General features: G+C 41.0%; 1 protein-coding gene across 2 annotated transcripts in view; it reads right to left on the bottom strand.

The window, feature by feature from the left end:
- Nucleotides 1-15204, bottom strand: part of adamts10 (ADAM metallopeptidase with thrombospondin type 1 motif, 10) — a 42221-nt gene extending 27017 nt beyond the window's left edge. For both annotated transcript variants that reach the window (XM_080473316.1, XM_080473317.1), the window contains exons 1-4: nt 15073-15204; nt 8095-8421; nt 1633-1772; nt 1334-1543 (exon numbers count right to left, since the gene is read on the bottom strand). In XM_080473316.1, coding sequence (XP_080329442.1) covers nt 1334-1543; nt 1633-1772; nt 8095-8197 — 453 coding nt within the window. In that variant the 5' untranslated portion in view covers nt 8198-8421; nt 15073-15204. The remainder of the gene's footprint in view (nt 1-1333; nt 1544-1632; nt 1773-8094; nt 8422-15072) is intronic.
- Nucleotides 15205-15803: the final 599 nt, after the last annotated feature.

The following is a 15803-nucleotide window of genomic DNA, read 5'->3' as shown; positions in this document are numbered from 1 at the left end:
GGGGACACTCTTGCTACAGCTGAGCATCAGGACCCCACAGAACAAACACACACATACAGACAAACACACATGAGAGCATGAAAGAGTGAATGGAAGCGAGAGAAATGAGAGAGTGAGATACACTAACACTCCCTTTGATTGTGCTCAGATGTGTTGGCCCTTGTCAGAGCGAGTGTCTGCCCTCGACTCACTGCGGCAGCTTTCAAAGTGCCTTTAATCCCATAATAAAGTTAGTGATGCTCCTCTGGTCATGCAGCCCACTCACTGGTGAATGTGCTCATGCTGGCCTGACCAACAGTAATTACGTGTGCAGCTTATTAACGCTTTGTGAACATATCTAATCCTGCTGTTTGTAGTGAGAGGATGCACAAATTCAAGGTGCTCCTTTATACAGCACAGAGTCTTCAGCAAGATAAATGATGCGCTCAGAACAGACCCTCAGTCCAGCGGTCAGAGTCATCGCCAAACAAATGCAGTGTCTCTGTTGTGATGTGCCCAGATGACTTTCTAAGTTCAATGAAATTGAACTGATGCTTGTGATACGTTGGGAGGTTTGAATGAAGGCAATTACACATCAACCAATATTTTTTCCAAAGAAATTCAACAACACTTGCTGTTATATATGTTTTAAAAACTTTAGATCACAAGGTTTATTTCTAACAATTAAAAAAAAAAACAACAACACTAAAGACTAAAAAACTGGATTCATTTCTGGACAAATTTAACTTTGCACAGATATTAATGGCAAATGTCGGCCAAAGGCTATTTAAGGTCAGCAGAACAAATTTAATACATTTGCAAATTGCAAAAATAATGGATATAATAATTACCACTTGCACAAGTTACTCCTTATGCCTTCATTTTATTTTTGTAAACATGGGAATCTTATCCATGTAAAGCTTTTACATTTCTTTTTAGGGATACCAAATTAGCATTTTCTAGTTGTGAAAACTTAATTGCCATTGACAGTATAAAAAGACTAAGATCAATAATTTCCCGCTGTGTGAAAATGGAAGTAATAGTTGCCTAAATATCCCGTTGAATTTACTTGGCTACAGTCAAAGAAAGTCTTATTACTTCACGTCCTTTACTTGGCCCTTTATGTTTACAAATAAATCATGGGTAAACAAGAAAAAAGTGTTTCTTTCAGAATGGAAAGAACCCTGGTCAGTTTGAAGATTAAATCTAGCTTGAGGAATCAAGGTTAGAAAGAATTTGATGCTTTGATGTTGGAATCAAACATTTCTGATCCCTTATTTGCTGAGCCAGCACTGCTACAGCTGACCTCACATAGTGTGTTAATGGTGGATTAAGCTGGGGGCTTCATTCTTACCAGGCCGTTACAGTTGCTCAGGGCCACTTTGCTGGAGTGCGGCTGGTCTTGGAGGTGACCCACATAGTGGCAGTGAGGAGAGTAAGGGTGACTCCAGGCTAATCGACCTTTCTTCCAGTACTCCACTCTAAACTGCTGGGACAGCAGACCTCCCTGAAGTGTCAGATTCAGCAAGAAGTTGTTTTGTGACGTGGACAGCTGGTAGAAGAGCTGAGACACATAGAAAAAAGAAATGTGTATGAGGCAACTATTCAAGTTTTTTGAGTTCAGAAAAATTATTATTTTTTTAATATATTTACAGAGTCGGGCAAGCTGTCATCAGTGCTGCGTCTTCTTCTTTGGTTGTGTTGCATCTTGTGTCTGCCCAGTATTTCGCCATTGGGCCCTAGACGCACTGGAATGGCGATTTCATACTGGCTGAGACTGGACAGAAAAGCAGCTGAGGAGGAAGAAATAAAAAAACATTAAATCATCATTGGAGTCTAACTAAATGCAGCCAGTATTCGGCTTGCTCTGATTGGCTTGGGATTTGCTAAAGGTCTTATTATTGACAGACTGAAAGCAAGCTTCTCTTTGTTTGCAAGACTTTCAGCGCATTGCTGACAAGGCCACTCCACTTCAAGTACCCCGTTCCTTCGTGAGGCCAAAGATGGGATATTGCCATGGTTACCTTGCAACTATACACTTCCTGTCTGTCCCAGTCTAGGCCGAGGCCTAGTGAAGATTTATTGTTCAAACATACAAAGCTCCAAACAGCCAACGTCAGCTAACTATCAGGGAAAGGTCACCAGCAAATGAGCCCAGCTTTTATCGAACCTTTGGTCTCAGGCGGTGGAGGAGTAGCCCCCCCCCCACACACACACACACACACACACACACACCAAGTAAATACCCAGAGATCAGAGTTCCCTGATACAGATTTAAAAAACTGAACTGAGAAAGATCTGTAAGCAGCAGAGAGCAGCTATGGCTTGAACAAACAGCAAGCACATTTACAAACACGGGTGGTTTTATAGTCTATTTTCAACATGGGAAAGTCAAGCGTGAGAACAAATTACAATGCTTATAAAATAATGAATGAGTCACAATTGTCTGCATTGTGTTTTTATTTTTTTCATTATTTTATTTTTATTGGCAAACCCCATTTCCAGTAAAGGTTTAAGGTGGGAAGGCCTATGAAGTTTTTACTGGAAGTCATGGGGGGAAACTGTCAAAAAATTGGAACAGAACTCAAATAACCTAATAACTGTGGTTACAAACTGGGAAAGGGGGGCAATACTAAAATTTCAGCCAAAGAAGCTATTTTGACCTTTTCTCACCTGTTATTTACTGGACAGTCATTACTACTTCTCTCTCCTATGAACCTGCCATTTCCTCCCATGTTTCACCACACCCCATACCACCTCCACACCTGTTCTGTCTTCTCATTCCTCCAGTCATCTTTATCTTCGACATCCTCTTGTCAGTTATTCTGTCTCATTTTGCCAAAAGTCTTAGCTTATCTTGTCTCATCATCGTCTGCTTGCTTGCCTTCTATTCAGCACTTACAACGTTCAACATACCGCTGAACATTAGCCCACCTATTCTATGACTGGAGAAACTGTGTGCCTGTTTTATTAGAACCTTTTCACACTGAGTAGATGAAACATAGATTTAAACTACACAATAAGTGACACATCTATAGCATAACTAAAAATAAATCCTGCTTTTATTATTCTATGTAATGAAAAAAGAGTCATAGATATATTTTTTTTACAAATCACAATTTAAGAATAGCTCCATTTAACACAGTGACAGAATAGAGAGGCAAGCAGGCAGTTTTAACAAAACAATAGCGTCACACAGATTAACTTTTAAACAATGAATACACTGACAAAACATATCAAATGAATGGAGTGCTGGCATACATTGTAATTATGCATCACTTGGTAACCTAATAAGCAACGTCCTTCAGTTTTAGTCTTGTCTGTCATAATTCAGAAAGAAAAATTTATTCAATTAAGTCAGTAGGACCATTACAGAAAAGACTGTTGCTACTAACAAAAGAAACATTTGCATCACCTGCCTCCCTCTGCCTCTGATTGGCCTGTCCTGACCTTTCCACTAAACCTTTAAATTTGAGCGTGCTTTATGGATAAAGATCAGAGGGATTTATAAATACAATAAATGAAACAAAAAGATGCCATTAGCAATATGCTGTTAAAATGTGACCATCTTTAATTCTGGAAGCTTTATTCCTTTCATGTTGTTACCTGATCAATAAACCTTAGCATGTGTGGCAGGACTAATATGCTGCCCGGTGTTTAGTGGTGTTTAATGATTTTGGAAGGGAATTATAAAGTATTACAAACAACGTCAAATCAAAACTTCACTGATCCCTTATTTCAGAGATTTCAAGAGTGCAAAAACGTGTTCGCATTAAGTCCTAATGAGAACACCTTACCCAAACGAATCAACTCAATCTTATCAGAACTACTGGAAAAGTTGTCAAACTAACATTCAACAATACATTGAGCTTTCTACAACACATCCATCCCACTGAAAAACCACAGCAACTGATCAGGCAGGTGGTCCTAAAATTACATTTAAAGCACAGGATAAACCCCTGGAGAGAGAGACTGGGAGGAGGGTGTTAGTGAAGTAGATATAAGTCACCTCCATGGAAGAAATAATGAGACCTCACACAGAATAGGCTGTAATGAAAAACTGTAAACAAATTACGATGCAGTAAAGATTTGAGCAGAAGAGTTTTTAAAATCCCACCTCAGTGTTTTCTCCACAGGACTTTCCCATCACAACATGAATAAAGCTCATAAAGTTCTTTGCCAGTAGTGACTGTAATTCGATGACCTACTGTGTACCTACTAATTTAGAAATTTAGAACTTAAAAAGACATTTATCAAAGCTCTTTAGTAGAAAGTAATAAGAAATAAACGTTATCAAGCCTGGTCACTACTGCCAGTTAATATTCTTCCTTTATAGTAACAGGTACTCACCAGATGTGAGATGAGATGCAGCCTGTGTAGCAGCTTGTTAATCACATTTGGAGGTAATTAGTTGAACAGAACACAAGACACTTACATGCATGGTTTAACACAATAACAGCAACTTCTTCCGTTACTTTCACATATAAAAGTTAGTCTCTGTAAGATCAGAGCAAAAAAAACTGCACATCAGCACGTTGAAGCCATCAAGTTAAATCACTTTGGATTAAACACGTGAGAAATAGCTTCTAACTGTTGCATCCTGTCAAAATTGTTAGAGCATGTGAAAAAAATAAATAAAATGTATCTGCCGGCAAGCACCTGTCACTTCTGCTGCTTCACAGAAAACAACCACAACAACAGCCTAACAAAAACACACCATTCCCGCTGGGCTTCTTGTTGTCAAACTTGAGCATTTATATTTCACTTATATCTGATTGCATTCTTTGCAATGGGGTAAAACCGAATGCACACGAATATGACACTAACACACTGACAGTACCTAGTATACTGAGAAGCCTTAAACGAAGCCAAGATTTGGAAATGTTAAGTCAACATGAAAAACAAAGCTCAAGCTGACAGTGGAAACATGGTTTCTAATTTTAACAGCAGAAAACTCCCTGACCAGCCCGGTCACATACTGAAGGGTCTGTGCTGATAAATACACCCTTGGTTCTGTTATCGCCAAATGAAAATAGTCGAAGGAAGTACTCTGGTTGGAAAAGCGCCCCTCCCTCCATGTCAGACACACCTTCACAGCATCTCAAGCCAAGCAGACAACCAGCCTCTTTTCAAGCAAATACTAGCAGGGGTGGACTGATTCAATAAAACTATGAAAGTAATTAAGGGTATGTGGCGATCTCACCTTTGAAGAATAATCGCGATAGAAACTGTCACGTGTTTGAAGAAAGCTTTTAAATATTCTAAAAAAAACAACTTACAACTTTATTCATGCTTTGACTCCTGTATGAGTATGGCTGGCGCTCAAAGGCAAGTGAACAACACAAACAGATATATTGTGTTAGTCTGGACACTGGTTTTTATATCTATTGTTTATGCATTAAGTCATGTGTTCACGTTGCCATTTCAAAAGTGTCATGGCCCAAAAGATGCAAACGAGCCAGCTTTGGCTCATTCGTGGTCTTTTGCTGATTAATAAGCACAGTCCTTTTAAAATAAATAAACCAATAAAAAAAAACACATGACTACAAATGTCCCATCCAAATACATCATGTCGTTTTGGTTTGAGGCTGTTTTTCTTGGTTTGAGCAAAAGCCCTTTTGTTCCATATAAGAAATTCCATGATAGAATGGCAGAGGTAGACAGGGCTTTGGTAGGTTGCCACTTTAGGTTTCAATTTATTCTTTCATGTCTTTTCTGAAATTTGTCTGCATTATCATTGCACACTCGACATCTGTAGTGCACCTGAATAGACAAGTAGAATCCAGCCAAAAATCTTTGTAGTAGCTGCACGGAAGGGGACTGTGTGAAATCTTACTGCATTAAGATAATACTGTACTACCAACTCTGTGGTAAAAACAAATTGATGAAAGCTTTATTTTTAGTTCGCTAACATGAAAAATGCCACACCCTGACTTGAGCCATGACCTCAAACCCATGCAACACCTTTTAGATGAAGTGGAATGTGTACTGTGAGCCGTCTGATCGTCCAACATGAGTGACTGACTGAACAAATGCTCTTGAGGCTGAATGGGATCCGATCCCTGCAGCACCGCTTTGCATTACATATTTTAAGTGTGTGCCTAAAAAGTAGAAAAAAACATTTTACTACAGACAATCTGTTTATTTGTCATACATTATGTAGTCTCTGTCCGCTCAATATTCTTTCTTCTTAGCTTTGTTTTTGGCCTTTAACAACCATCCATCTTCTGCTAGATCCAAGGTAGAGTTGACAGGCTAGAGTCTCTTTCATATTGTAAATGTTGTCAGTAAATCACAGACACACACATACATACACACACACGCACACATATACATACACACCTACAACATATTAAGAGACAATAGGTAAAGTAATGACCATGTTTGATTTCTTTTAGGTGTTTGGGAGGAATCTGAAGTGCACAGAAGACAAACTAAATCAGGCCCAGGGCAAACATGCAAACTCCACAGAACAAGACCTGGCTCAATGCTCAACCCTTGTCTTTTGTGTCTCAGACAGTGTTAACATGAGCATCAGTGTGCTACCCCTGGTATATACCAAGTTATACAGTGGATTAATATGTTTGGCTATTTGAAAAACGAATGTGTCACATTAATTAAAATAAATGGACAAAAGTGAAGTTGGGGGCACAAAATGTTAGAGTAATGTTATAATATATAAAATATATATCTGGAGAAATATAAAGAATAAAAGCTAACGTGCCTGCTTGTATCTGTGGAAAACGAGGTCTCAGTGGGAAGAGGCCCCGCCAGAGTTTGACTGATGGATTATGTAAAGGAAGCAGTATGGAAGACTATTCGAGACAGATGGCAGCAAGGGGGTCAGGGGTTAAGTTTAGGAAATACACAATCATAGTCTTGTTCCGGGTGATGAGACACGGACACTGGATGTAATTTGTATCTTCGGAGGGATTTCACTTGTTTGAGCTTCAGTGTGAATGAAAGAGACTGTGTGGTGAATGGCGAAGGAGGCGGGCACGTGGCTGTGCCATGGCAACATGATTTGTAGGAGTAGAGTTCAAGTTCATACAGTCCAGACCCGCAGGCCTGGAGTGAGCCTTGGCCAGGTCAGATCTGAAGACCTGCAATCGTTCCTTCTGGTCGCATTTAAAGCAATTGTTTCCCACTTGACTGCAGTGCATAATATTGTATTTCATCTCGAAATAAATTCCAGTTGCTACAAAAATGTCTTTAAAATTGCTTTGAGCTGGTATAGCATAATGTTTTTAAATGGTTTAAACGGATATATTTTGAAAGCGTAAATTTGCCTCTCAACAAGATGTTGCTTTAATGAGAAACAGATTCCGCCATGTTTTTCAACCATAACATACTTTAAAGTAACCGTGCTCTCAAAGCCTCAAAATAATTAAAGTAACCCAGTTTACAGTCTGAATGACATACAACAAACAAACTACTTCTATGTGTCCTACTATTTATAAGACATGGTCTGTGATGTTAATAGTGTGTTTAATTTAAACACAGGTCTCAGACGCACTCAGAATGCACTAGAAATCTTTATCGTTTGAAAAGGTCTTGGCTTCGGGTCTGTTCTGAATTAAAGTCTGAGATCGGTATGTTTTTGTTTGTTTTTTTGGAGGGATGAGGGGAACATAAATACTGTACACTACAAGAATCCCTGTGACTTCAGAAGAGGTATAGAGTTGACTTTATGGAAATTAAATGAGTGTTTCTCACTATAAAATGACTGATAACTAACATATCAAAAGGGAGCTCCTACAACCAGTGTGATTCTTCTGGCCAAATACTGCAAGTCTAGATTACGGAACTGTAAGAAAGATTTTGAGATAGCCTAACCTTTGCTGAATGAATAAAACTTGTGGATACATTATGACAAAGATTCAAAACAATACATGTTGGTTTTAAAACTTCTAGGGTCAATAGACCATTTGATTTGAAGAATTTTCTTCTTGGCTGTTTCTTGAGTCCTGTGAGTTTGGCCCCAGTGTAATAAAATATGTTCATCTGTGTTGTTTATTTTCATGGTTTAACTAAAAAGGCAGAAAATCCCTGGAGAATCACTACTTTTATATATAAAAGTGTCTATAATCTGCTTCACAGACACGTTAATCTCACCTTGTGATTGGGAGAAATCATCTCTGCGACCTCCAGCGACCTCTGTGGCAACCATAACCACAATGACAGTACAAACCAGACCAGTCCTCCATAGCGTTTCCATGGTTACTACAGTAGTAGCTATAGTAACAGACTTCAGTGCAGTGGTCACCAGGCCTCTGTCCCAACATGTCTCCTGCCCTCTTGGATGCCCCGTCGCTTAGCAGTGGGACAGCTCGGCGCTCTGTTGGGCCATGACTGCTGTATCGTCTGAGAGTCTACAGCACCGGGACCAACTGCTCCAGGGCCTTAGCAGCAAACGATGAGGGCACGCTCGTCTCTGTTGCCCTGTGGAGGAGAAACTGTTCAGTAACCACACGAGGAAGGCCAGGAAAGGCGGCAAAAGGGAGGAGAGAGACAGATTTAGTCTGAAAGAGGAGGGAGGAACAAGAGAGACATAGTAAAACACAGACGGAGCGAGAGCATGAGATCCCTTTGACCCATGCAGTTCCCAGTCTAACAAGACAAATCTACCCAGTTCATATTCAAGGACCGCCCAATGCTGCTTTGTTCCTTCAGATAATCAATCTTGGCTTTAGAGGAGGGACAAGCACCCCGTCTTTCACTCTGATGACCAGAGACAACAGCAGGTCTCAACCTGGGGCCCCTGAGGACCCGCACTTTAAGCTGCCTGCCCACCGGAAAGAGTTCAAACACAAAGCAAGCCATTGATCTTGTAAAAAGCAGTGCTTAATGCCCAAACAGGGCTTGAAGTGGGTATTATGTCAGAAGGTCTGTGGATAAAATGAGCCAATTTGAGAGGAGCAGCAGGTTGCCATCACCGCTACGCTGGCTGACTCTTGTGCTCCGTTGTTCGGCTGAGAGACTTTCTGGCTGGCTGCCAGACTGTACAGCTTACTAATTGGCCAACGTCCTGAGTAGAAGACCGCTGGTGTGAGTGGCTATAAGAATCTTGTTTAGATTTGAAACAAACACTGTTGTATTAATTATACACTGATTGATACTGAGGGGGTTTGACACCATTTAAATGGTAAATGGACTTCACTTGTATAGCACCTTTCAACGGAGTGAGCAGCCCCAAAGCGCTTTACATCGTTCATCACATTCACACTGTGATGGAGGCTGCAGCGTCAGCGTCTTGCCAAAGGACTCTTCGGCACGTGGACAGGTGGAGATGGGAATTGAACCTGCAACCTTCCGATTGGGAGACGACCGCCCTACCAACCGAGCCATCACATCTAAGGCGCTACTTCCACGATAATGCAGATGTGTTAAAAAGATTTTTCACACTTATTCTGAAAGGCAGACTTGTGAAATATAAGTGTAATTACCTTCTTTCAAAATTAATAAACAGAGTGTAGCCACAAGCTTGCTTCTATGACATCTGTGACACCCGTGTCCATCCATACAACTTTGTTCGTAAAAGGTAATCATGTTCTCCATATTGCTCATTGAATCGAGTAAACATACTCCCTCATATACAATCCAGTATTAGAAACAGGCTCAATGAAGGCTGAGAGCAATGAAGAATATCCCATCACTATTCTGATTTCTGATCAACAATAGTTCTTTGTTTTTAAATACCCTTCAAAGTGAATATTCTACTTTTCTTTAAATGCTCAAATCACAGCCTTGCACATAGTTGCTCAATTATCCTGTGTTTCAAACACAAAACGACAATGTTTTAAATACACAGATGTCTGACACTGAACTGTCCAACTAGGAATCAACTTAAACTATGTTTCATTGACATTTCATCAAGTTACATCAACCAACATGTCGGGAAAACTTGATCACAGTCCTTTCCTCACACCAGGACTATTCTCCTTAAACCCAACAATCACCACTGCTGCTCTACATAACTTTTACCCATCATTGCTTGGTATCATTTTGTTGACCTCAAGGACATATCACAATAGCCACTATTTCAAAAACAATCATTATTCTTTTTACAATTTCATCAACCCATTCATCCAGCTTCTATATTGCTTCATCCTGTCCAGGGCCGCGGAGCGCTGGAGCCGATCCCAGCTCACTATGAACGAGGGCAGGACACACTCTGGAACAGTCTATCACAGGACAAACAACCACACACTCACATTGACACCTGGGGGTAATTTAGGGTCACCAATTAACCTCATGTGCATGTTTTCAGACTGTGGGAGGAAACCACACATGCACATGAGGAGAACATGCAAACGACACCCAGAAAGCCTTGACCAGAATTTGAACCCATGAACATCTTGCTGTGAGGTGGGAGCGCTGATCACTGCACCACCGTGCGGCCAGCTTAATTTGTATTTAATTTCCATCCATCTTCTATACCGCTTTATCAAAACAACTTCCTCAATAGAAATTGCCTTTTGATCAAGAGTGGCATGGAAGAGGAACTTCTTTTGAAAAATAGCTGAAAACACTAAAACAAGATCGAAGTAATTAAAAAAAGAATTTTGAAAGATTTCCCACAAACTGTGATTTTTTTGGGGGACCCGACTGGGCTAAAAGGTCAAAGGACTTTGATGCACTTCAAATGAAGGTTTAATTCCGCGGTAGGTTCTTACGCAGTAATGAGGCCATGCAGGAGCGGCATCTAGTTATTCAAGGTTTCACCAACAAGCAGTAAAATTTTACTGGCAGTGCTCAAATAATCAGAGAGAGACATATGCAGGGAACTTAATTTAGTTAGATTCAATGACTGAAGTACTTCAGTGCAGTACTTTAGAAAGAACTTTGCCAATGTTGCATCACTGTGGACAATTACTTCCTCATGTCTGAACATTTCTTTGCCTTGTAGTCTGGAGCCCCAACTAACACTGACTGAAGGTTTTATTGAAAAGACACATCAAGTCAGGACAAAGAGTTGTGTGTCCTCTCCATAATGCCATACATTTTCAACTCAGCCAGTGGATGAAGATATTATTGTTTATTCAGTTGAACTTTAAAGTCAGAAAAAGTGTATGAGGTAGTTTAGTAAATGGATGACAACTATTGTTCATTTCCCAAACTACGAATTTGGCCGCAGTGTGCTTTATATAAACCCCAACTTCCTTCCAATTGTGTCGTCTTTTTTTTTTTTTTTTGCTTAGCAAAATAACACAGAGCAAGTATGATTTATAATAACAATGGAAAATGACTTCCTCAGATCCAAAGTACCCATTACAGGTTCAGAAGTCACATTTCCATGGGTGCCCTTCACTTTGACTTGAGTTTCCTGGCTACAGATTGCAATGTCAGCTAAAAACCCAACCCTTGCTATCCTCCAATAAATTCTGCCCACCCAGTTCACTCACGTCCCAGCTTCCCCTCCTTCCATCCCTCCCTGCCCTCCGCCCCCTCCACCAGAGCCGTCTGGGGAGAGAAGAGCCAGTGGAGACGCCACACTGGCCCAGATGGCTGGCAGCTAACCAAGTGCAGGCAAAGGTAATCGGAGGCAGATGGGAAACCTTTTGGTGAAGAGAACAGGGGAAACAAGTTGCCTCCTGAAAAGAGGAAGAAGGGGAAAAAAAACAAGTGCCATGAAAGAGAGAGAGAGCGAAAGAGAGAGAGAGAAGAGTGTAAGTCATTCTAGCCAGATGGGAGAGTCATACTTGAGCTATAATACTTCAAACTGAGTGTGGAGGAATAAGTCAAAAAGAGCTCTGACGTGCCTCTCGGTTCATTTCAAACAGCAATGGACAGGTACAGTTAAAAAAGAAGAGAAAGAGTTTGCTTTAAAGCACTAAGGGGTCTTTGTACTGTTGCAGCTTGTCATCATATGTGGAACAACTGAAAGTCTTTCTCTCTTCCCCTCCCTCCAGCTTTTTCCCAGTCATTTCCTGCACAAGCCAAGCTCCCCTCCATTTTCATTACTTGTGCTCCCGCTCTCGATTTATTGTGGGGTTATAAAACTTGCAGTTTGATATCAAGTGCTTTTAATTACCACGAGCTCTCTCTTTGTTTATTTAAACCAAGGGAGGGGGGGAGGCTAGGACCCCCCCAGTGCCGTCCCTTGGTGCTTTTTAAGTGAAGCCGCTTAAAAAGATTTGTGGACGGCTTTCAAAAAAAAAAAAAAATCCCCACAATATGTGTATAGTGCCTTGCACAGCTTTCCTGCTTAAATTATTGCTGCAATACAAACCACGCAGAAATACAGCTAAATTAAGGGCGAGCTGTCTCACAGAGGTGACGGCGCTTTATGTCTTCCACGGCCTGTTATGCAAAACTTTCCCCTCTGGGCTGTATCACTTTTGCAAAATAAAAAACGTATGTTTGTCAGCAAGCCAAAGGGAGCACATTCACTGACTGCTCTGTGTTTTGCTTGGACGGGGTGCGAATATGGAGCGTATAAATGCAATCACAGCCGAGAGGGTGAGCGAGGTCTGGGCTATGGACGGGCCACACAGCTTCCAATGCTATCACAGTTTGCAAAAGAGAGAAGAAAAGAGGGGAGAAGAAAGGGGTCGTTGTTAACAAGTGAAAGAAAAGTTGAACCACTCTGGATAATTAGGTGGGAGTTGAGGGCTGGGCCAAATGCAATCAAGCCAGTGAACCACGGAGCTTTTTGACACGTCATTTTTTTTTTTTTTTTTTTTTTAATCTTGTCATCCACTAGTGGTGCTTGCATGTGGTGTAAGGGATGTATTGTCAATGTTTTTTTCTTTTAAATGCCGAAGCTAACTATGCTGTCCTTGTCTTTAACTGTTGCCAGGGAGAGTGGAGCTATCCGAAAACGAGCCGAATAATGAAAGCCATATGACCAGCTCAAAGTTAAGTCTGTGTGGTGTGCACAGATGCTAAGTGTCCCTCGGCTAAGCTTCAAGTCGAGCACTGCCCCTCTCTCTTTCTCCGTCTCTCACACACACACACACACACACACACACACACACACACACACACACACACACACACACACACACACATAGATTGTCTACACGTTGATCAGCGAACAGCTCATGAATCAGCTTTAGGTTCAATTTATTTACCCATTAAACTAGTAGTGTGGCTTTTCTGTTCTAATAATACCATCAGGCCGTGGGATCAAATGGCCTCCAAGACCAATGTCACAAGTCAGACGCTGCATTTCAGACTGCCTCAGCAGCAAGTTCTGATTCGTGTAAGATCTCTCCGTGAAACCGTGAACAGGTGATTGAAAAGATGGAGGATTTATCACAGACTAAACTCTATGTTTGAAAGACAGAAAGAGAAGGAGGCAGGCATTCCTTTCTAAATTTTCCCAAATAAACAGTGTGCGGATGAAAAGTGGGAACATAAACAGGCCAGAGAACCTCGGATGTGCACCCCCGACTCTCAAAATGTGCCTCTCGAGTCTGAAACAATATTTAGTGAACGAGAGAGCTGACTCGACATGAAGTGAGTCAGCCAGCAGCAGCTCTGGAAACATTGTGCATTTGCAAGTGGCAGGTTTTAACTTTTGTTTATTGTTATCATATTCAATTCATTGTAGACTTTTGAATCATATCTATCACTTCAAACACAACAGCAACATTACAAATACAGCTCACTGTTACATACGACAAAAGAAGAGGTGTACACTAATCTTTTATTATAGCGGTAATCTTCATCACAAATCATTGCAACCCATTTAAAACCACATGGACTGTGAAGCACGGATCTGGAGTTAAACTAAAAAGTTTTAATGTGGATGGTTTGATGAGCTGAAAAAGGAAACACGGTGACTCGTAGCAGACGTAGCAAGCATGACGTGACCCCTGCGCTCTTAAATGGATCGTTACTTTTAAAGCGCATTTTAAAGCTTCTGCAGTCTCAATGCCATTTATATGATTCACCACATTCAACCGACTCACACAATCGTTCGCATGCTCACACTGCAAATGCAACGACTGCCATGTGACTGGCTTGCCCACCATAAGGAACAACTTGGGATTTATCTGAGCCAAGCATACTATGACACATAGCAGGCCGAGATGGGGGATTGAACTGTCAAGTTTGGGGCTAAATGATGAACTGAGCTGCAGCTGCTCACACAAAATATCCAGGTCAAAGTCCTTACATATACTAAGTTATGATATTATGATAAAATCAGGTCTCAACAAAATGATCAGATTTAAGGTAGCAAAATAAAGAGTTGGATTGATGCACCCTGAATGTGTCAGTATGGATAATAGTAAAAATCCAAAGGTCTAATAACTATATATAAATCCCAGCATCACTGTATCTGAGTAACTGTATTAAGTGACTTGGTTTCTCGAAACAGTTTTAAACTGTCTGTTGCTACATGGCCATCAAAACTTCAACAATACAGTGATACACTTGCTGTGAGACATGGAATTATCCCTCATCCCTGCTGTTAAAGGACCACCGTTTGGTAGACAGGACATGTTATTCAGCCATTTACTGAACCTCTGAATCTTAACACTGAGTTGTGCCTCTGCAGTCCCTTGGAAGAACATAATGAGGAGTCTTAATCTCTTCAGGGATGATTGCCCTACACAGCAATCTGCTTAGAAACGGGTTGCTGATTGTCTCTTGCATCAGGGAGAAGGTGCAAGTTGCTCCCCCAGCTGGTCACAATGGCACCTTTCACTGAATGTACCTGATGTCTGCTGACAGCCACATCATCCCTTCAGACACACACACACACACACACACACACACACACACACACACACACACACACACACACACACACACACACACACACACACACACACACACACACACACACACACACACACACACATTGTAAGAGAGAGAGACAGAAACAGAAAGAGAGAGAGAGAAAGAGAGGACTCAGGAGAAGTGTGGTAAATGCAAATACCATAATAGGATTCACAAAGGTGTGAGCCCTGAACTTGTGACTCCACAGTGGAGACCTGGAAAAACTCCACGGGTGCGATTGTTCTGGTTATATGTGGAGGAAGGACAGGGCAACGCTGGAGAACAGACCTCTTCCAGCATCACGTCTGGGCCGTTCTCCTCCACAGCTTTGCATGCAACACGCAGAGAGCGCGGACCTACCTTTCCGTGTCCCTGTGCAGAAGTTTCCTGTGTGAGTCTGTCCTCTGTCCTCTGTCTTCTGTCCTCTGTCCTCGGTGCGGTGCGGAGAGGAGGCGGCGGGCTCACTGTGCAGACTCAACTTCTTCCACCTCCAGCAGCAGAGCGCAAGTCTGCAGTCAAGCGACCCGCTGTGAAGGAGGAAACTCCAGAGGAGAACCTTCGAAAGAAAGGTACAGTTTGTAGGGAGGGAGTTTGTGATCTTTGGTGGACTTTTATTTTATTCTGTCACACATTGATAAATTGTTGTACTATAACTAACAAAGTGCACCCAACTTGTGGTTTACTGAAAGGGAACCATAATCCAAATCCATCCATTATGTTGCTGTTTTTTATTGTGTTGTTTTTTTTTAATGGAATTTTTTCTTTTTATTATACAAAACATAGAACAAGAAATTTTATAAAAGTCACTCTTAATAAAAAATGCTTTCACCAATGCAGGTTGTTTAAAACATGATACAGGCTGTAATAGATGAATGTTTTATAATAAATAAATCTTGACCTGAAATAAGTATAATCTGATCTTTATTTATACAATACTTTATGAATTTATGTCACTTAAGTTTGTAAATGTGTTTTAGGAATCCGAAGTGCTGACAGTATTTGAGGCCATTGGCATAGATCAAGTTTAACTGTCTAAATGCACACAGTCCAGCTTTTGTTTTGTAAGTAGGCCTTTTCCTCTCCGCCTTTGT

This window comes from Lipophrys pholis (assembly GCF_963383615.2).
Source record: "Lipophrys pholis genome assembly, chromosome: 10".
NCBI classification, from domain to species: Eukaryota; Metazoa; Chordata; class Actinopteri; order Blenniiformes; family Blenniidae; genus Lipophrys; species Lipophrys pholis.
The sequence above is the reverse complement of the archived record's forward strand: the minus strand, read 5'-3'. Positions and strand labels throughout refer to the sequence as shown.